This window comes from Anomalospiza imberbis, chromosome 6 (genome assembly GCF_031753505.1).
Source record: "Anomalospiza imberbis isolate Cuckoo-Finch-1a 21T00152 chromosome 6, ASM3175350v1, whole genome shotgun sequence".
Taxonomy (NCBI): domain Eukaryota; kingdom Metazoa; phylum Chordata; class Aves; order Passeriformes; family Viduidae; genus Anomalospiza; species Anomalospiza imberbis.
In genome coordinates this window covers 59765444-59788615 of record NC_089686.1, presented here as the reverse complement: position 1 = coordinate 59788615, position 23172 = coordinate 59765444, and the positions used below count along the sequence as shown (strand labels likewise).

At 41.6% G+C, this 23172-nt stretch overlaps 1 protein-coding gene across 3 annotated transcripts in view; it reads left to right on the top strand.

The window, feature by feature from the left end:
• KIAA1549L (KIAA1549 like) overlaps positions 1-23172 on the top strand; it is a 122512-nt gene that overhangs the window by 81588 nt on the left and 17752 nt on the right. For all 3 annotated transcript variants that reach the window (XM_068194725.1, XM_068194723.1, XM_068194724.1), the window contains exons 12-16: positions 1466-1656; positions 5374-5501; positions 11549-11727; positions 13271-13488; positions 17996-18125. In XM_068194725.1, coding sequence (XP_068050826.1) covers positions 1466-1656; positions 5374-5501; positions 11549-11727; positions 13271-13488; positions 17996-18125 — 846 coding nt within the window. The remainder of the gene's footprint in view (positions 1-1465; positions 1657-5373; positions 5502-11548; positions 11728-13270; positions 13489-17995; positions 18126-23172) is intronic.

Sequence of the window (23172 nt, the reverse complement as noted above, 5' to 3'; positions counted from 1 at the left end):
TAGATATTTGGTGGCTGTTTTGTGATACCCTGCTTGCCACGGAGGGGTGATGGAGAATTAGCATTTCTCTGATATATTGCAAGTTCCATGGGGGTGATTTGTGGAGTTCTTTGTTCTTCCTTATCAGCATTAGCCCGCTCCTTAATGCACTGAAGGTTCTTATCAGAGGAATGCTGAAGTATGGAAACACATTAGGAACCATTAGCCTCAGTCAGAGCAGGAGTTTGGGAATGCCATGCAGGTCCACACAAAGAAAAAGCATTTTTCATGTTTTAAAAAAGCGAAAAACAGCCCCATTCTTTTCAGACTGAGATCATCTGTGAAATGTATCAGAATTTAGAGCTGCAGCTCAGATTTAGTAAGGGACACAACAAGAGAAAATGCTTTACAGCGCTCGTCCTTTTTCTGTTCCAACAGCAATTTTTTTTTTTCTCGTGCTGATTTTCTTTTGGAACAAAAATATTCAATGATGACATAACAGGAACCTGGACTAATCAGTCATGAACTAATTCCAAAGTATGTGTGAGGGTTAAAATCACCGCTTTCTCAACTTCGAATGTTTTGTGGTCCTTTCTTAGCATCTTGTCAATATTCTTTTTACTTCAGGAAGAGGAACCTTCCCATTTTTGCAAGTTAGTTTTACTTAGTGTAGCAAGAACACATTTTCCAGGGGTGGTCAGGAATTTCTTTGACTGATTTATTTTCCAATGCAGGTTGGTTTTTTTTTTCCCCTTCTTTTTTGCTTCCAGTTGAAAATGCAGTTTGGAATGTCAAGTTTTGTCTAAATGTTTAATTTTTCTATTGAAAGAATCCACCTTTCCTTGGCTGCTTTGCCCAGAAGGCATGTGTTAGTTCTGATGGGCAAGACTGCCTTGCTGCAAGGCTCTGGTGAGATGCCACTTCCCAAGAGAAACAAGTGAAGTCAGTAATATCCTTCCCAGTAGGCAACTGGCAAGCCAGGGGAAATCTAATTTCACTGATCTGAAAAAGATTATTTTCTGGAAAATGTTGCCCATGAAACTTTCTGATGTGTGCCTTTTTTACTTTGGCTTGACTGGGAATAAATTACTCCCACCCTCTTTGGAAACACAAGGGTTTTGTCAAAGAAGGTTTTCTGTACTTTTTTTTTTTTTTTTTTTTTTTACTCCTAATTTTTTCTTCCACATCCTTGTTCTCCCACTGTCTGTCAAAGTAATTTCTGGGGGTGTTACAGCAGGGTAAGAAAGGTTAACCAAGATCAATTTTATACTAACTAACCATGTTTAAAATGTGTGCAATGGAGATCTCATCAGAAAATTGTTTCTTGTTGGGCATTCACATTGTAATCTATGTATTTTTACCTGTCACTTATGTAATTAAAAAAAGTTAAGGAGTAGTGAAAAATTTTACATTGAATTTGAAAATTTATATTAAATCTAATACACGCTGGAAATTTCTGTTATTTCTCCCATTTTTTTTTTTGCAGCCAGTACAAGGCTTTGACTATGCCAAGCAACACTTGGGCCAGCAGGGAGCAGAGGATGAGGTTTTACCTGTGACTCAGGAGACTGTCATCCTTCCACTTCCAGTCAGAGATGCTCCTGCCTCCCAGGAGAGAGAAACTACCCAGGATGGGAGCACCATCAAAACTGCCAAATCCAATGAAACGAGGAAAAGGTAGGGGCTGGCAGCTGGTGCCTTTCCACACAGGGGTTTAAATAGGATATGTGCTGCTGGTTGCTGTGAGGTTTGGCACCCGGGCTCTGTGTGTGGCAGGTGGTTCCTCTCCATGATGTATCTTTGGCATAACACTGGTCTGTGCTGGGCGTGTAAGAATGCTGCAAAATATGGGATAAAACCAAGTGAAGTCTTACCGAGGAGGTGAATTGGGTTTTTATGTGTGTGTTGGTGCTGCACAAGAGATGAGCCCAAATGAAACGTGGGACCTGTAGCATGAGCGCTGGGAATTTCTCAAGGAACCAAAAGACAGGTCCTCAGCCACTGTAAGTTGCTGTCAATCCACTGGCCAGCTCTGCCACTCCAGAATTGGACCCAGTGCCTTCAGTTGCAGAAGAGGAAATCCTAAACACCCACTAATTATGGAAGACCTCTAGATCGAAGCATCTACTGCAGGACGAAACGTCAGAAGTGTAAGAATAGACTAGATGGTGTCTAGGGTAAAGAGTCCCAGGTTTGTACTCTCTTCATATGAAGTCTCTAGGCTTGTAGGATCATGGATTCATGATCCCCAGGAAGCTATATGGCTCCTCTTCTCTGCTGCAGGGTCCAACACCCCCCCATCTCAACTTTATCTACCTTATTTTAAAGTCTTCCCCTGGTGGGATGATCACAACCTCCTCCAGCAATCTGTTCTCTCCTGCCTTACTTGTTAGGAAGTTTTACCTCATGTCTGCCCTCAACCATCAACAGAATAGCTTGAATATTCCTTGTCTCGGTCCTTGCAGGCAAGGAAAGCAGATTATCCCTTTATCCCAGCTGTTTTGCATGCTTTGAGGCTAGTTTTTCCTTGACCCCCTCTCCTTTGTATTAAATGAGAGTGGAGCTGAGGATGGATGCTGAAGAGAAGAGAGGAAAACAAACCCGTTGGGTAAACAGCCTGAATAGAGGCAGCTGTTGTGTAGCTCACAGGCATTACAAGGGCCTGGCCTCTTGAAGGGATTTGATAACAAACAAGAAAAGCAGCTGAATAATGCAGAGAAATTCTGGAGAAAACCGAGCCTCCCTAGCTGAGTCACCTCATCTTGTCCAATATTTCCCCCTTTGGAATAACGGGAAAGCTTGGAATACTCAGCACAGTGTTGCTGCACACTGTGACAGGAGCAGGCTGGAAGGGGGAAGGTGTCAGCCAGCATGGTGTGGGGCTGGAGGACAGCAGGGGTGGGAAGACATCCCCAGTGGTCATCAGCTGAGGTTTTCCCTGCAGAAAAACAGACAGAAGGATCCTGAGCTGGTGCCTGGTTTGTCATGCTCCTTTGGCTGTGCAGTACATCCTGGAATGTGGGAAGAGCTGTCTGCAGGGCATACCAGTAGCGAAGAGCGAGCCAGCTGCAACTCGATGTAAAGTGTTATTCTGCCATTTAATGCCAGTCAGGTGTTGCTCAGGCTACAAATCATTGAAATGAGAGGGTTAGTTCCTACAGCCCAGTGAACCTGTCCCTTTCAAAGTCTTCCATCCTTTGAAGAAATGACTACTGGAAGATGACCGTGACACCTGCAGCGGTTGCTGGTGCTGGGCAGGTCAAGTCTTTGCAGGAATTGCTCTTTAAAATGTTTTGAAGCCTCTCCAAAGCCATGTGTAAATACACATAAAGAATGTAAACCAACCCTGTTAATTAATCCTCTAACCAAAGTGATTAAACACTTCACTCAGTCCTTAGAGTGAGAGCAGAAATCCCCCACTTAATCTGCACCATTTTAAACAAATGCTGATAAGCAAACTTGAACTAGGAAAGTTATTCTCATTATAAAATGTGCTGAACCTTGGTGCCCTTCTGAGCAAATAACTAAGAGTTAGTTTTCCCTCCTTCAGGGTGATTACTTGAGTAAGAAAGAACATGTAGAATTTCAGTATTTTTGATTCCCAGGAGCTGTGTCTGGAAATGGAATTTAATGGTTGCTGAAGATGAAGAAATATTTCTTGCCCTTTAGGTATTTGCTCTTTCATTCAGGGTACTTTACAGCCTAGAAAGGTCAATTTAAACCAGACAGCCATGAAGTGGCTGGTAACTGATCAGAGTATCTTTGCTATCACCACTGAAAGAAACTTCTCAGTTAATAATATGACGGCCACTTAAAAATGATAAATACTTGGATTAGTGTCACCACAGAAATGATTGTGCAAGCTATCCATGCTCACTTCTTTTCTGTGTTCCCAAGTCGAGCAGATTTTCTTCAGGTGTTGGTCTGTCCCTGGAAGGATCTTTTTTGCTGGGCTGGGATTATCCATTTAGCAGTGACAGACAGGTTTACAGGGAGGAATCCTGCTTCTCAAGAATACTTATTTTCAATAGAATTTCACAAGGAAACCCTCAGGCTGGACTGAGTGGGGTTGCATGCTGAGTTGTCCTGGAGCCCTGTAGCTGGAAAGAGCCTGTCTCAAATTATACATATTTCCACTTAGGCTATCTTCAAAAGGGAATCCCCAAGAATTGCTTTTTCTCACATTTATCCATTGCTGTTCTGACCACAGTAAATGCTTTCCACTTACACCAGGCAGGGTGGGCAGACCTGGAGGTAAATGAATGTTTCAAGCTGATGATACAGTATTGGCAATGATTTACAGGATGGTTTTGACAGTTGTTTTGTTTTAGTACCATTTTCTGGTTATAAAACCATTGTGACAGCAATAGAATCTGATTTGATTCTTTTTCTCTGTAAATGGAAGCCTCTGTGCCTAGGCCCATTTTTTTTCTCTAATGTAACCTCTTTACATCACACTGTCACTGCCCATGACAACTCAGTGGTAGATTGCAGATAGATTTGTGAATAACTACACAGGTCCTGTGGAGAGTTTTCATTCCCTTTGTGGCAGTTTCACATGTTAAAAAAAAAAAAAAGTGACTGTGTCTGGATGCAGACTAGACCAAATGTACCATTATCTACTGTGGCCTGCTTTTGCCAACTTGTGCATTAGGATTTGAGTGACTTGTCCACCCCAAAAAGCAGAGGAGCTCTGGTGGGAGCTCTCTCCCAGCACAGCCCAGAGCACGCTGCTCATTTCTGTCCCTGCTCCTTGCTGGGACTGAATGCGCAGCGGTTCTGCCCTGCCCTCCCTCCTCACCCTGGGCAGGGACCACTTTCAGGACAAGGATATGCAATGGCTGATTGAAACAAACATTTCTTCGGGTTTTCAGCCAATAAGGGTGCTGGTTAAACCAGGGTATGTGCCAAAAGGAGGAATTTCTTATCATGTTGTGTGTGCATGTGTGCAAAGTGAGTGAGTGCATCTTGCATTGTGGCTGACAACAGTTGACTGTAAATGCAGGCTGAATAATAAAGGAATCGATTTAGCCATGCATCCTAAAACAAAGGTCTACTTTATTTTGTCTGGGTTAATGACCCTGAATTGACAACGGGACGTTTTGTCCTCGGTGGTGGCACTTTTATCATTGTGGGGCTTATGCATGAGGAGCAGTTGCATTCCAAGCCACCAAGATGCCCATCAGCCCTGAACTAATTGGGAAAGTCGTGTTCACTCCCATCACTCTGCTCCTACCTTTACCGTGTTGCGGCGTGCTGTTTCTATTCTGTCTCCTTTTGGTACCAAACCAGACTTGAAAACTCAGTGATGCAAACCGTGCGAATGAAATAACCTTGAAAGGAGGTTGAGGAGGGAGAACTCACGTCCTGCCTTGTTGCTATGGTTACTTGCAGCCGCTCCCCGAGCCGGAACGGCTCCATCCTCAGCAATGGCTCGGGAAAGCCCAGCTCCGGCCGGAGCTCCCTGCAGAAGGTGATGGCACCGCAGAAAGCGGCAAAAGACGAGGGCAGGAAAAGGAACGGTGAGAGGGGTTCGTTGTGCTCACTCCCTCTGCCTCACCCACGCAGGCACCAATTGAAACCAACTTCTTGTACCCTCAGCAGTCCCTGGGCGTTTTGTGTGTGGCTCATTTGTTGGGTTTTCTCCTTCTCCTTTACTGTCCCCGTGAAACATCTTGGTGTTTGCTCTGGGTGTGGGCCTTTGCAAGTTTTCTTGGTTTCTTGTTTTTCCCCCTTTTTTTCTTTTTTCTTGGAATATCAGTAAACTAATGAAGACATGATGCTTCCTAGTAGGGCTTACAGCTTTTTTTTTTTGCTTTGCAGTTCCCTAAGATAATAATTTTATCTGCTGCTTCTAAGCTGGCTGAGATCTGATGAAGATGAATTAATTAGATAAAAATTAATTTGCAAAAGTGTGAAGCATCCAATGCTTTGTCCTTCCTCGCATCCTTGGCACACCTGTTTGTCATTAACACTGTCAGCTTTTCCTGATGCACCTGGGATGTCACACTGGATGTTTCTTACAAGGCCTTAGTTGATAGTGGTGACCTTGTGACTCGAGATGGATCAGTGATGATCCATGATGGATGAGAGAAGTACCCAATCACATTTCTTCCTTGCTTTTCTTCTCTTTGCTTATTTTTCCTGAGTTATAGCTTTGTTCCCATAGCTATGTTTTTCTTATTAATAGAAAACTGGCTAACAGGTTCTAAGTTTCAAAGGAGTTAATTATTTTGTCACTATGAAATGTAGCTCATTTTACAAGACAACATTTGTGTTTTCCACAGTTAAAAGCTGTAATTTATGATGTCTTTTTTCTTACCCATCCAGGAAAGCCAATATTGAAACCAATGCTAAGTGCTGTTTACATGGGTAGACAAAATATTTTAGTGAAGGCATTTTGTATTTTATTGGGTTTTACATCTTCAAAGAAAATTAGTAAGAACCCAGTTTTCTTTGTTTTTTTTTTTTAAAGAATTGACTAACACCTAACATCCTTTCTTCTGATCTGGATTGTAGTGCATTTCTAGAACATACACATGCTACCAAAATAAACCTCTGAATGTAATGGAAGGAAATAGTGACCTTTCATTTTAAATCTTAATTTCATGAAAATTTAGGAGAAACCTGTGCATGAGACACCTCATCTGCAGAGCCCTCCTGGCAGAGACTTCAGCTCCTTCTGGTGGAACTCTCTTCACTTGACTGCCATGACACTAAAAACGGTCATCTGGCAGAGATATGAAAGGGAATAAGTACCTTGCTCCCTGGTAAAGAGAGGGGAACTTTTTAGCTGTAGGCATATCTTTTAATGTATGTTTAGGAGAGTTTCCTCAGACAACCCTTTCAGAACAGCTTCTGAGAAGGAGGATGTAGTCGTGTCAGATGAAATGGCCTACCCTTGTCAGAATTAATGGAGTTCAGTTTGGAGTTGTGTGATCCCAAATGCCTATTGAAATTGAAATTAAAATCCAAAACCTCAAGGTACCCAATACTCTCATCACAGAGGCTGCACTTTGTTCCCCTGTGCTGTGATTACGAACACCGTTGTCACCTCTGACAGTTTGTGCTTTTCTGCAGGGTTTTGCCTTTACCAGAGTGATTAGCACCCACAGAAGGTGGTGTCTGTTCTCCCTTCCAGTTTCAGAAGGAAGCTGCTTTTCTCCCAGTTGTTTGCCTGAGCCTGCTCCAGCTCCCCAGCCTGGCTGGTGGCTCTCACACGCACGTTGGCAAAAGCAGCAGCAGATTTTCTTCTCTGAGAAGCAGCATCTTCAAACTGGAATGAATCCCTTGATGGTCACATGTTGAATTTGGGGACTCCAAGTCAGAATGGCTCATTAGTTGCCATAGTTACAGACCAATTTTAGATTCTATTTCTTGCTGACATTTAGTTACAGGGAGGAATGACAGCACTGGATGTTACCTCAGTATTTAAATTCTATATGGCTTGCATCAAAATTGACTCCACGTGGAGAGTGTCAGGGCTGTGCGTGAACAATGTGAAACCAGCACAGGCTGACAGGCTTGGCTTCAGGACTTGATGCTTTGGAGGATCAGGAGAACTCTTCAGCTGAGCATTATTTCTACAGAAAACACGAAATATATACTTGAATCAAACAGTGATAAGATTTTGTAAGATAATGGCATGTTTTTTCTTGAATAACATTATTAATAGGAAGTTTTCTTTCTAGAACTTGATGAGTTCTGCATTCATTTACTTTAGGCACTTAAAAAAACCAAACATTTTTTAAAAAGTGCCCAGTTATGTATGTTAGAGGACTGTAATACGGATGAATCAGCCAACAGAGTTACTGGTAGTTTCTGATATGGGTTTGTGAGAGAATGTGGAAGAGAAGAACAGAATATTAGCAGTTCTACCCATCATTTATCAGGCCAAACATCATTCAAGGAGAAGCAAATGGCTGAACCCACTCAGACCTAGAGAACTAAAGCAGCCCACAGTGCGACCTTTCCTTTCAGCAGCTCCTCACTAAATGAAACCAATTAAATTGATGTAGGTTGTTTTCCAACCTTTTAAGTGCTTGATCTTGCAACCTTCCCATTAACATCTTGGGAAGAGTGTGAGTGCTTGTTCCTTTTTTTAGAGAAAAAGTTGTGATTTGCTATCAATTCTCAGTGAAGCATATGACTCCCCCACTTTTGGGTTAAGAAGTTGTGTAGTTGAGCTCAGGTTTATACTTAAACCTCATCACCACAAGTGGAGGTTTACAAGCAGCATTCCCCAAGAGTAAGAAACTTCTTTGTGTAAGAACTTCTTTGTGTAAGAAACCTTCACCAGCTGGACCAATTTCTCATTTTTCTATCATTTGTACAACATCTTTGAAAACAGACGTAACTTTTCAGAAGTCATTCAGTCAAGGGCCTCACTCCTTTTTAAAATACCAGTCTTGAAGACTATAATTTCTTTTGTCCAGGCAAAAGCTGTTTACAGGAGCAAAGTAGCAGGGGAAAAAACTTGTCTGTATTATTGGTATAGCTAAAATCAAAGGGATTTTTGGATGAAACTCAGCCAAGCTGTGATACTTTGCCTTCTTTATTCTACAGAAGCGTGGGCCACTAGTTTTCACTCTGTCTGATGTGGCAGCTCAGCATCAGAGCCTGTTTTTCTGAATTTCTAAGCAGTTGTCATCATCCGTTCCCTCATCCTGAAGCATTACTTTCATTTGCCCACAAAAGATTGTTAATTGGCTGACAGAAGTATATGTATTTTTTTAAACTCTAAATTATTAACTAGATGAAACCAGAATACATCACCTGCCTAATTGTTTTTTAGAGCTGCAGTCCCAGAGCCCCTTTTCCGTGGGACCAGCTGGTCACGAGTGGGCAGCACCACCTGCTGGCTCTGCCGGCTGGAATAGCTCAGAGCTGTGTGGGGATGGGAGGACAGCATCCCTGGGGCAGACCTCGTGTTCTGATGGCTGCAGTGGTGTGGAGACAGAGCTCCAGGGATGCTGCTGCTCCTCAGGGACCCAGTGCCACCCTGCTCTTCACTGCACCTGGCACTCGACCCGCATCAGTGATTGCTCTGGATGGATCTTCACGTGCTGCAGCCACAGAAAGATTAGGAGGAGTAATTCAATCTCAGTGGATCAGGTGGCATGAGATATCTAGCACAAGATATTTCAGAGGTGGGAAATTGCTGTTAAGTAGTGATTAAGTTGGGGTTTGCCCTTTTCTACCACTGAGCTTCTGAGTCTCACTCTGTGCTCACACAGTTAAGCAAGAGTAGAACTCCACAATAGTGCTGGAATGCATCTGTTTGGAAACAGAAATTTTAAACATCACTTTTAAGCCATGTTGCCAACTATAATAAGCAAGGGTGATTATTGTGAGTGACTAAAAAGAATGTGTAGGCAGTTTCCTACATGCTGGCCAGTTGCTCATCCAGCTGAGATGCTGGGATGGGTGGACTGGCCCAGGGCAGGGATACACAGCAGAAACAAGCACTCCAGGACTTCTCCAACATTTCTCTGAACTTCCTTTGGCTTGTTTTTCAAAGTTTGGAGGCCGTCGTGGCTCAGTCATGTCATAAATGGTTGCTGTAAATTCTCTTGGGAGGAGGTGGATAGGAGCAAAGGATGAATTTCCCAGTGCTTGCTACAGTTCCCTGCCAATGCAGATTATAGCAGTGTGCCAGGGGCTGCAGAGCACAGGCTCTATCACCTACCAGTGAAAAAGGGGCAGTGGGGAAAAAAAACCCTACTTTTACATTCTAAATGAACAGATGCTGAGGTAAGGTGGAATAAAATTCCAGTTTCTAGTCCCATTTGCCTCTCATTTCCTGCTGGTAGCACTGCAGTAGGTGCAGGAGTTGTGCTCACCTTTGAGTGAGCTGATACTGAGGGTGCTCTGTGGTGTTAGTGCTCCCCATCAGAATTAGCTGTCATCTGTGGTTTCTGATTCTTTTCACCCTTAATTTTTCTTTCCTTTAATGAGTCCTCGAGGAATTCTCTTTCATTGAGAAAAACTCTTGGTTTCTGCTCCTGTAACAAGGTCTGAGGGGACATTCCATGCATCTGCAGGTAGCTGAGCTCTCTGTGGCTACTGGGTTTCAGAATCCCCCCAGAGAAAAGCATCAATACTTCACCTTTATACTCGCTGTAACAGGAGTGCCTCCCTGGTGAGTGCCAGGTGAAGATCCCCTCGTTCCTGGTCCTGCTGCTGTGGTGTCCTGGTGGTCCCTGGCATCTGGGTCACTGTCACTGAGCCGAGCTCATGAGCTGCTCGTTCCACTGAGCACGCACATCTGGAGTGTTTGAACAACCCCAGGAGGGACAGGGGCATTTAAGACCCACTGAAGCCTCTGTGGTGTTTGGACAGTTCTGTGGAGCTGCAGGGACAGTGTTTAATGACACAGTGATTTAATCCATCTATTGCTCAAAAGCTCAAGTGGTGCCAACCCCAGTCACACTGAGCACAGACACACATAATGAGCTCAGTGGGTTCATAGTTTATGTTACTGCCGTCAAATATTTTCTTACCAAAATCATTGGCTGTCTAAACTGCTGCGTTTATACAAGTCCATTGTAATTCGTGCAGTGATTAAATATTAAAGCAGAGTTTATTTTCAGAGGAAATAAATTTAGAGCAGACCACTTTGTTCTTTAGCAGAGGATCTCTGCTCCTGTCAGCTAGGAGATGGAGCAAGCATTCTTCCCTCTAATAGCATAATTATTCAAAAATGTTTGCAAGTATCTCTTTGTAGAATTTGTGCACATGCTTTAGTGTCATTCTTTCATTTCAAAATGTAGGTAAGATTTTTTCAGATTCAACAGCTGACAAAGGGATGCAGGTTTGCAAAGAAAATTTGGAGGAGAAAGGGCCCAATTGCATGTGAGAGAGTTATTAATCTAAATAGAAATCTAAAACTAAAGATGCTTTGCCATGCCATTTAATTTAAAAGATTTACAGAAGCCTTTTTTTGGTTCTTAAGCAATTGTAACAGTTTAACTTCATAGAGACCTGAGGTACTGCTTGCAAAGCAAAAAATTAACATAAGATTAGATACCATCAGTTTCTTAAGCATTTTTAACACATGGCAGAAAATGCTTTTATTTTAATAAATGACATTTTTAGCATTAATAAGTTTTGAAAAAAAATCCTACTTATTTCAGCAAATTTTGAGTATGCCCTTGCTCTTGCAGCATAAGGCAGAGAAAAAGCTGCACTGTGGGGTTTGATCAGGTGTAGCTTCTGATGCCTTGGCACGTGGGCACCTGTGTGTGTGTTTCCACGTGAAGCCTAGGAAAACATCTACTTTAACTTTCCTGTCATTTTCATACCATTCCTGTGTCGTTGTTCTCCCCTTTTCCATCTTATTAGTATGGATTGGAACCTTCTTTGGGGCAGGGACAGATAATCCTTTGAATACACAGTGTTTCCTGTGATCTAATGGGATGTTTTTCCCCCGGTGTAAAGGTCTCCCAGGCCTGCACCTCGAGGGCACTGAGCACATCACTGATCCAAAGTGTGTGCTTGCTGAATTTCCCCTTGAGCAGGCAGCAGAAATGTCTGTGTCTTTGTGCTGAGTGAGTTTGATGTGCTCTAGTGGCCGTGAGTGATGAAGAGGAAGGAGGGATTCTCTTTGATAACGTTGCCAAGTCTGCCGTGGACCCCTTCGACACCTCCTCGGGCTCGGTGCAGCTCATTGCCATCAAACCCGTGGCCCTCCCTGCTGTCCATGCTGCTTCAGAGAGGAGCCAGGAGTCTGCCATCATCAATGGGGAGGTAAGGACTGGCTGAGAAGTGTCTCCAGGTGTTTCCTTGGCTACAGCCACAAGTGGAATGATTTTAAGCTTCTTAGAGTTGAGAGCTGCTAGGAGCTTCTCACCTTTACACTGTATAAAGTTCCATTAGCACTGCGGACTCAGAGACTTGAGAATTTAAGATCTGCCCTTTCACAATGCACCTGTGAATGCCTGTGACCTTGGAAGAGGTGATTTTCTATATTCCTACCCTCCCAGTGTCCCCCTCTCCTATTTAAAAAAGTGAGTAATGAAGGCAGAAAGCAGAATAACATCTTTTCCTACGTGAAGTCTGTGGCTGGGTATGAAAATATGCATAGATCATTTGGGTGTAAAGCTGATCTTTCTGTACTGAGCAATATATCTCAGAGTGATAAGGGGTCAGTGGGACCATGGGCTTGCTCTGCACTCCAGCCTGTGCACAGAGGGTGCAGCTGTTTTGAAGGAAAAAAGTGGGATGGCACATATGTCTGCTCCAGATGCTGGCCAAAAAGCATGCTTTGACTGCAATACTTATGTTTTGATGTAGATTTAATCAAGACCAGTCCATTTACAAAGGACTGAGGCTTTTATGAAGTAGTTGAACATGATGGGAACAAGCCACAGAGGTGCCTTGTTTACAAACTCACACTGCAACCATCATGTAAACAGCTAAAAACAGTTTAAAAGCAGCAGGGAGGGCTGTTGCCAGGGACACTGTAAAAGAGCGTAGGTCCCATGTGGGCCTGGATTATTGCAGCCTGTTGTGCTCCATTTCATACTTGCATTTTAAGTCCTGATGTGCCATGTATCTTCCAAGCTCGGAGAAAGGCTTATTTGGCTTTCAGCACCTCTTTTCTGTAAGGCAGCAGGATGACACACTGGTGCTGTGTGCACCCTTACACACACACTTCCTGTAGTTTACGAAGACTGTAGAATTCGACTCTGGAAGCACAAAGCTCAGGGAAATTTCTGATTTCCAAGTAACTTGCAGTTTGAAGCAGGAGAGAAGTTTTTTCAATACTTAGGAGAAACGTTGGGACTAAGCTCTATCAGGATGGACCAAACAGCCCTTTTTTTTAAGGGTCCTCTCTGACGGGAGCCCCTAAGAAAGTGTATAAACAAAATAAACATTTGATGGCATTTCACTGGAGTTCTTCCCCAGCCACCAGTGGTGACTTATTTAAGGTTTTGTGTAGTCAGGGGGATGTCTCTGTACCCCAGCAGAGTTTTCACGGGTGAGCTGTGCCCCGAAGCACGCGCAGCGTTGGGTCATGGCAGTTGGCTGGCACCACTCGTGTTTTTCCTCAGTGGGTGTCTCTGAGTCACTGTTGTAACGGTACACAGTTTTTTAGGCTAAAATTATTTAACCATCTGCCAAGCCATAAAAATGCAGCGACTCTGTTCACTTGCAGTTCCTCGCTGCTTGCAGATGGCACGGTGTGCTACAGAGGGATGACACACGCGGCGCATCAAACACGTGCCGACAAGATCCTTTGGAGGTAGCCAGCCCACCAGCAGCCCTGAAACATCTTCTTGCCTTTTAGGTGAACAAGGCTTTGAAGCAGAAGTCTGACATAGAGCACTACCGCAACAAGCTGCGCCTGAAAGCCAAGAGGAAAGGGTACTATGATTTCCCACAGGTTGATAATAGCAAGGCGCTGACAGACAGAAAAAGGATGTATGAGAAAAACCAGAAAGAGCTTGACCACATTTTGGATCCAGATGCGGATGTCTCATCTCCATTTGCTGAGCCTAAGAACAGGTGAGACTTTTTATTTGCAGTTCTTCATCTGGGAGGAGAGTTCACGTCCTGGGAGTCAGAGGGGCCATTTTAATGAGCCAGGTGTTTGTTGGATGGTCACTGGTCCCTTCTGCTTTATGAAGAATATTCATACAGCCCATGGAAAACACGGTCTCTGGTAAAACTGCAGTGTGGTTAAAAACAAACAAGGGGAAAGAAAAAAAAATGGAAGGGACTGTTGCAAGTTCTTGTAAGTCATTCTGAAAGATAAACAGAAAAAGTGGTAGTGCAATTGGTGATACTCCAAGCAGACTTTAAGCAGGAAGTTAGCATCTGAATTGGTTTTTTTTCAAAATACAGTGGTGTTATTTTTTTGTCATTATTTTAATCTGAATATAACCATTGCAGAGGGCATGAGATAACAGAACCAGTGCGTTGTCCCTGTAAGTCCTGCAGTGATAGTATCTGTAAGATGTTGTGTGTGCCTGTTATTGGTGATCTTCCTGTGCCTTTAACAGAGAAATGCATAATTTGCTCATCTGTCACGTGAAGCTGGCGTGTTGTATAACATTACCACTGTTTGATTAACACTTCACTGTCTCCTGAGGATGGCATAGCAGTAGCATTCAAAACCCCATTTTAGAAATGAGGGGGGAGTGCAGGTGCTGATTGTGCCTGAGCTGCTGCCGTGGGTGGGTGCTCTGTTGCTGATGCTCTCTGAAACACAAACTGGCATATTGGAAAGAGGAGATCACACCAGTCCTACCCCAGGAACGGCACAGTGTGCAGATTCCTCTTCCTTGGAAGTTCTGGAGGTGTGAAGGGTGATAAGAGAGTGTGTTTGCCATTACACCTTGCACAGGAGGGCTCTTACTGTAATCAGGGACTGACATCAGCTGATCCAGGAGAGAAAAAGGGACACTGAAGAGCCTTTCCTCTGGAAATGGCCCTCACGCCTGGAGGTGCAATCTTGCATCCCATCTCCTGGAAAGCTCAGACCAAAATTGTCCTATGAGCATGAATGGACTGCAATCAAAGCATTGCTGGTGACACAGGCATTGCACACAGTGCAACTGCAGCAATTACCCTTGGGGCACAGCCTTAAAAAAGACTGTAATGGGAATTACAGAAGCACTGTTGGCTCAGAATACGGGCAAAAGCTGAGGTCAGATGTGTTTCTGTAGAGCTGGAGTTCAGTGGCTGAGGGATACTGCCCTGGAAGAGCTGTTTCCCAGGGCTGCTCTGGTCCCTGAAGAGAAAAGATGCTGACTCAGCTGGGTGTTATGTTCTTACTGGATATCCTTGGGCACCATTTCCTTGTCCAGTTTTCCAAATTATTGTGCACTGAGAAGGTAAGAAATGGAGCTTGTCCTTACATGGGAGCCCTGCTCTGCACACTCTGTCCAGGAGGTACAGACAGAGCACTGGGAACCTTGTTGAGGAATGCATTTAGTCCAGGGAGCTGGAAAGTTCCCTCGACACACAGGTGTGGCTGTGACTGAGGCATTAATTTGGATGCTCATGATGTGTTTAAAACATTGAACTGAAGCTTTAACACAGCCACAGGCTTTTTGTTAAATACACTGATGTGTTCACGTGCCAGTGTGTGGAAGATCCCATACATTTTTTCCTGTGTGTTTTCTAATGTGCTGTGTAAATTTGTCACAGTCTGTTTGAGACGGTGATCCCTGGCATGACAGAAAACTGCTGGGAGGCAGGTAAACTCCTGTGGAGGAATGATTCCAATGGTTCCAGCTGCACTGTAAAAGGCTGGCTGCTGGACTTGTTAAATATATTACCTGTATCCCCACACGAGGAGAGAGAATCACTTCTGATGCACTTTCTGTGAAGACACAGAACACTTAATGAACTTTACAGATGCTGCAGGTGTTTACAAACAAACCAGTTCTGAATTCCCTGCTAAAATTTCCACACTAAGACCTGGAACTGAATTTGATATGCTGCAACACACATGACAATTATTGTCCTTATTTTTCTAACAAAAACACTGCTGGAGGAAAACCTTGAAAAATACTACAATGTAATGTGGGGTTTGGTTATTGATAAATGAGTCAATACAATTGCATTTCTGTAATGACATAAAATTGCTTTAAAAGCAATCTGGGTAAGCATATAATTGAAAAAAAATTCCATTTTTTCTGTTTTGAATCATTGTTGCAGCAATCAAAACTTGAAAATTTCAATTTTAAAAATGATAGCATTAATAATTAAGTAAAAGATTTCAAAGTTTCTAGGGAAAAGGTCTATTCTACTCTTTTCTGTTTTGTATATATTCTTCTAACTTAAGTCACATTGTTACAGCACTTCCAAATCAGAATATTTGCCTATCAGAAAATAGGGATGCAGTTGATTACTTAAGGTTACCTTTATATTTTGAATTAATTTTAAATTGTGTTTAAAAGTGATTTACAAAGCATTGCTGCTAAATGATTTGATTTTTTTCCAGAACAAAGAGCTTTGTGCTCTAGGTACCTTTCAGTCCTCATGTTTTAAAACATTCCAGCTGTGTTCCCAGAAGGCACTTCCTAACCCATTTGAATGCCAGTTGTTCCTGTTCATACCTCCTTTCTCATTAGTAAAACTCTCTTAAATGAGGTAATTGGCAATCTCAAGGTAATTTTTAAGAGCCTACTGATGATATGCACTATTCTTGGATTTTCTTTAATAGTTTGTAATCAGGTCAAGAATCTGCATGTTTTACAGAGCTGTATGTTTGAATCCCTTAGAAAATATATCACAATTGCCTCAACTAACTATTTATGGACCTATTGTAAAACATATGAACTTTTGGAGACCTTTGATGTAAGAAGATGAAAATTGCCAGATCAGATTACCCTGTGCATAACCCTGCTTTCTGGTAATATCAATGTTATAGTCAGAGAAAAACCCTATAGGAAGAAAGAATTTATTCAATATTATTTTTGTAGGGGAAACTTATTGCAAAAGCTTTGTCTTCTGCTTTGGCAGTGTATTTGGGACTTTCAAACATGAGCATGGTGATTTGTGATCAAAGGTCACACAGAAGTTTTGGAGAGTTGCCTTAAAACTAAGTACATGCCTGAGTAATTTATTTAATCAGAAGCATGAAATTGGGTTTTTTTGTCCTACCTTTTATCCTGTCTGATCATGTAAATGTCCTACTTTCTGGATTTCTGCAAACCAGTTTGTGCTGCTCTAATCTGTCAAGGCAAAAAGTGCTTGTTAACACAAGATCTGGAATAACTGAAGAATTATTTATCAGTGAATTAATTTGGACTGTCTTGGCTGTTCATTTCATTGATGGTTCTTGAGATGTTAAACCATGGAGTGACTTGAAAGTGTGACTTCAGACATAATAGTGCAACTTTTCTTACTTCACTATGAGCATTGGCAGATCCTCTGTGTAAAATAAGCAGCACAGAGACATGTTAGATGACCTGATCTAATTTTTATATTCTGGATGGAGTAATTGCACAAGGCAGAAAAATAGCATTGCTAGGCAAAGACAGCTTTGTATCAGGCTCTAGCAGTGTAATTACTGTGTTAATAAATGAAGCTGGCATGCCATTATTTCATCTGTTACTGATCTGCTCCAGGACCAGTGCTCCTCTGGAGAGTACAACAAAATGAGTTAATGGCCTGATACAGGATGAGAACAACTCATAAACTCTGCTGGTGCAAAAGTAGCCTTCTTAAAAAATGCAGCTTGATGACGTATAAAGTTCCTGTACCACCATTTGGCAAACCCTCCTGCAGATATGTACAGATATGCTCTGTATTTCACAGAGGGATGCTGCATTTGTTTTTGTATAACAAGCAACAAGTGCAGAAATGGTTTTGCTGGGGAGATTACTGGGTATTTTGGATATTCAGTTTTATTCTGCCTTTCTATTGCATTTGCTTCCCCTTGCTTTGGAGCACCCAGCAGTGGAAGCTCAGTGCCCAGGGATGAGCAGCACTTTGTCCCAGTGAAGCAGCTGAATCCCAGGAAGCACAGCCCTCTGAGAAAGCTGTGGCCAGTTACCAAACTGGCTATTTAAAACCAGCATCTTGCAAGCAGTTTCCTCCCACTGCTGTGTCTCTTCCCTTTGCTGGGGGTTTGCTTGAGTGGAGCATTTTTCTGCTTTTCTCTCATCTCTCAGGATCAGCAACCAAATTCTCTGCTCCCCATCTGCGTGTGTGGGAGATCCTGTTATTTTTTAATATGTTTTTTTAATGAGTTTGAATCATATCAGCTGAAGTTAAAAGGGTCCTGATATCTTCTTTGGACATATTTCATCTGACAAGCTCCCCCATACAATGTCCATGTCTTTTATGTAACTTTTATTTTCCTTAAACCATAAAAAACTATGAATCTCTCTTAATAAGGTTACTGATTTCTAGCACTTCATACATGTAGAAAGAATATCCCGTAACAAAGTGGCATTTTTATGAACATCATAATTTTAAAATAAAGGTGAATATTGACAACTACTGCCTACCATTTTTTTTCATTCATTTTACCATTTTCTCGTTTTGTGTTTCCCAGGCAGCCACTGAAGAACTCGGTGTACAGAAGCAGGCAGTCCCTGAACAGTCCCAGCCCAGGGGAAACTGAGATGGATCTTCTGGTGACTCGAGAAAGGCCGAGGCGTGGCATCCGGAACAGTGGATATGATGTAAGTTTGTTGGGTATGGGCAGAGAAATCTGCTCAGCCAAGTCTGAACTTGCTCCTAAACCCAGGGAGCAATTGATAAGCCACAAGACAGATTGCCATGAGATATTTAGTGTTACAGGACTTTATGTGCACTCAGCATCCTGAAAAAAAGCTCAGACTCTTCCATATACTTTATCACTCTACATCATTTTACAGTCTGAAATGCAAACAAAACGTTTGCACAAACCCCATTATTTACCAAAGTATTAAATCTTGAATTTGGATAGTTCTTCTAAGTGTGCGGCTACTTGACAATGAGCTTTCTTAATTGCAATTAAAACACTCTGTTTGTTCTGAAGAACAGCCTGGAGCTGCTTTCTTGATTCAGAAGAATGAACAGCCTACTTCTGGGATTTTCACCTAAGTCCCAATGTCAGTGTTTTGTGGAAATCCCCTAGGGATAGGTATTGTCCTCTTGCTCCCATCAGAACTGGGAGAGTTTTGTGTAGGTAAATGTCAAACCCAGCCAGAGGTGATGCTGCTTTATGGTCCAAGGAGCTCATGCAGCCAGCACAAGATAGAGGAGTTGTCTTGTGCAGTCTGAACAAACACTGGGTGCAAGCTGGCACTGTCTGAACCCAGAAGGAGGATTAAAAATAGCCCCCACATCAGGGAAACTTTGAGTTTTTCAATCCTTTGTCACATGTCCAAACTACTGTAGCTCAGCCAGCCCTGAAGATCAGTCCCTAGAGAGGGTCTAAACCATTCTGGAAAACAAGGAAGTTCACCTGTGGTTGCCTATCCTCTAAACATTACAATTTGTGGAGGGGGGGGACAGTTCATTGTCACCCTCTCTGTGCCAGGAATGTGTTTTTAGCAAGGAGAAAGAAAGTTCCAAACTTGGTTTAAACCTTTTACAAAATTCTTCAGGGCAGGTTGTAGTTGTCAGAGTTCTGGAATGATTCCCTGCCTTTGGACACTCCCATCAGACTGCAGGAGTCATGCGGGGCCATGTGAGTGGGCTGACTGGTGCACTGCTTTCTGAGGAATTAGGATGCCAATACTATGCTAATAAAAGCTAGCTTTTCACAGGGGATATTTCCCTGGAAATCAGCGTTGAAAACATTCTGGGAGCAGGCATGGAAGCAGATTTAAAAAATACATTTCAATATATTGTGTATGCTATATATAAACCATATTTTAAAGAATATTTGTTAAAAACCTTGGAAGTAGATTAATCAGCTTATGCAGATTCTGAAGGGTCATCAGAGTAATTATAAGCTCTGAGATGTGTACACACAACAATAAAAATTGCTTTTGCCTTTCCTTTGGTGCTGCAGTTGGGTGACCTGTCACTGGCACAGTGCTTTACTAAGTTACATAAAATCCCTCTGCCTGAAGCACTGCAGATTCACTGCAGTGCACCTCTTCCACCTCTGAATGCATTTCCCATCTGAAAGCACAGAAATGCTGCTGGGAAATGGGACAGGATGTTGAAATTTAGCTGCCAAGCCTAAGCCTGCAGCGTGGGCTGGTCCCCCACTCCTGCTTGAGGCTCCTCAGAGCTGTGTCTGACAGGCTCCATCTCCCAGGATACCACTGATGGCTGCATCCATGGAATTCATGGATCTCACCAGCAAAACCCCTCTGGAAATCTGACCTCTGAAAATGGGTGAGAAAGGGCTGCTTTGAGTGCTGACTCTTGTGTTCTTTCTGTTTCATACAGCAACACCTGGTACCCATTTTTGACATGTGATTTGTCATGTTAAATCTTCCAGCCTTCTCAGACTGCTGCTAACCTCTACCTCCCAGCATGTTATTTAGCAGCAAGTCCTGCCAAAGAATAGTGAAATCTGCATTTTATAAGCAGTGCCAAATAATTCAATTTATGAATCACATAGTTTATATTGCCTTCATGTTGGAAGACATTTTTGACACCATAAAAAGTTGTGGGGGGAATTTGAGCTGTTACCAGTATACCCAGGTTATGTTTTGAGGTTTTTCCTTCCTAACAATAGTAATGCTTTTATTTTTAAAGAAAAGAGATTGAGCTCTCCTAGATTCTTTAAGAAACCTTCTTAAGAATTCCTCACTCATGTGCACAACCACAAGGTTTCCTTTCAATAACAAAATTCTAAATGGTTTTCTAAAATGCTTCATTCATACTTTTCTAAAAATACTTCATTCTCTAGAATTAATTTTTGTGCTATTTCTCTGAATCATGGTTCTGTTTCTCAGAGCTAAAAACTGGTAAAGATATGAGGATAAAGATAAAATATTTTACATTTGTCCATATGGAATATGTAGCTTTTAATATTACTTTGCAGTGTACATTCTACTGTTTGATGTTCTCAGTATATTATTTGCCTTTACAGTGTCTTTTATAAATGAATCATTATTGAACAGTATCTAGCTTTCCCTTTTAAAGAATCCCAGCAGGCTTTACTAGCATCACCTTCAACTAGGAATTAGATTCAGGAGACTTTATTAACATGTTTATTATTTTCAGCAAGTTCATGAACAACTGTGTGTAGAGTAAATGCCATAACGAAAGACTTTAGAATCTCTAGACTGCTCTAATGAGACTTATACCAGACTAGAAAATATTTAGGCTGTTTTTGCCAAAAAAAAGGAAGAAAATTACCTTATTATACACATCTAAGAAATCAGTATACAAAAGAATTCATGGGCATAATTTTGTTGATATAGCTAAATTAATGCAATGCATCCCAAAGGTTATGGATTAACATGCCATAAAGAATTTTACTGATAAAGTTGCAGCAGCAGAATTATTCAAGAGGTGTAGAAAGTCTCTCACTGCAGGGTTTTGTTTGCTTTCTTCATGTACCTCTAGTTCCTTCTATTATACAGTAACTCTGTGTGATTTTATGTAATGGTGGCCTCTATTTATGATAGCTACGTGTTTCAGTTGATAGGATAACAAAATAACAAATAACACTCAGAAAGTGATAGGATGAATTGAAATAGATTTTAAAATATGAGGAAAAGAAATTATTATTACTTTTCTCCAAAATCTTCATGTCAGGTTTTATATTGATAAATCAAAGCTGCCTTAATTTTGGCTGCTAATATGAATCTTATATACAAGTGATATATTTTAAACATTCTGTGAGGGTCTAATGGCTTCACCAGTGAGTTGTAGTAGAAAACCTGATTTATTTCAGCATTGGGTTACTAATAGGTCTGTGTGGGATTCCACTCACATTTTTGCAAGCATGAGCAAATAGAAGAGCCATGGTTATTAATCATCCAGTCAGGACATTATGATTTCAGGGGCTCTTTGGCTGCACTTACACAAACTACCACTGCATTTTATAGTCAGCTTTCTAAAACACATCTGATTTTTATTTATTGTAGCATCACAAACACCAATGGAATCAAAATGAGGGAATGAAATTATGGAAGAGTTTTTAGTTGAAGATTTCCTACAAAGTTTTTCCATTTAAGATCATTTGGTGCAGTTGCATTCCCCTTTCCCCAGTACCACTTGGGAAGCTTGAATTTCAGTTGTGGTTTTGAATTTAGATAACATACTGTATAATCATGACTATGTAAATTATGGTTAAATTTTAATATGCAGATGTTTAATTTTTATCTTAATTTTTCTCTTTTTTTACTGCTGTACTTTCATAAATACAAGCTATAGCTGTACTTAAGACAGAAATTTGTATTTTTCTTAGATTTATTATCAGTTTTCTCTACCAGTGTAACTCTTTTCTGAGTGGTTGACAAGAGAAGGAAACCAGTTTGATATTTCCCTCTGAAAAGGAATAAATATATTTTATGATTATCCTATAGCTTGCAAAAGCTTGGGGGCACAGTCACTTATCTATTCAGATGTAGAAAAGCATTATTACAGGGGAAAAAATATGTCACAGTAGGAGCTACAGAACACTGAAATGATCAGGATAGTGCTGGAATTTTTAACAAGAACATCCTGCTGTATTCTTTTATTTATGGCTATTTTAAACACTAGCACAGTTTCTAACCACATGCTATATATAGAAGGAGGCACACATCCTATTGCTCATCCCGGTTATCCTTCACAGTCAATGCATTTTACAGGTATTTAAAGAATTATAAGGAATTAGTTGCTGGTTTAAAACATATGTTTTTAAAACTCTGGGATGTTTTTAAAACTCTGGGCTGTAAAATTGATCTTGCAAAATACAGATGAAGTGTGGTATTCCACTTTCAACTTCTTGCAATGTGATGATTATTTTCTGTCGGGGAGTTATAGACCAAAAAAAAAAACCCAAAGAGAAGATTTGTTTGTACTTAACTGTACAGAAGGAATCACCCTAGGAATAACCCTTCAAGCCAAGCTGCCCAAGCACTTCTGCTCGTTGGAGAAAGTGCTTCATTCCCTGTTCCCAAGTTAACTTTGCATAAATACCTGTAACTCCTGTTTGGGGGCTGGGTAAGACCCCTGAGCTGCACCAGGGTGTTCTCTGCAAAGGGCAGGGTTGAATTTGTGGTGTCATTGTGGGAGTTCAGAAAAACTCCTAAACGTTAGTTCTGCAGAAATCTTAATGTGAGAGCCTGAACAAAGGAATTTCAGTCTCTCTAGCTGTAATAATCTGTCCTTTGTAAGGGGTCCTTCACAGTGATGGCACTACTTAGGGAACCGTACTCTTCCTGGCACAGTTGTGCTACCATTGATACCATAACTAAGACAAGAATTCAAACATTAATTCTAATTGCTTTTAAGTGAGTCATTGACAGTTTAACCTGCTGCAGAGTGTCCCTGCTACTTTTCACAGCACTGTAGAATATAAAAGGCTATTATACTTCCCTGCATTGTATGATTTCTTTCCAGTATTTGTTGTGTGTCTATATTATTGTGTCTGCTTTAATTAAAGGGATGGGACCACAGTTGGGCTAAAAATGATTTATTGCTCGGATAAGTATCAGTCTCAGGGGCCGTGAGATTTATGAGAGCAAGCTGTCAGCCATAACTCATGTGTAGTCACAAGTTCTTTGTTACAAGATTATATATAACTTTTTAATGCAATGGACAGTTGCCACAAAGTTTATTTTGCTTTTC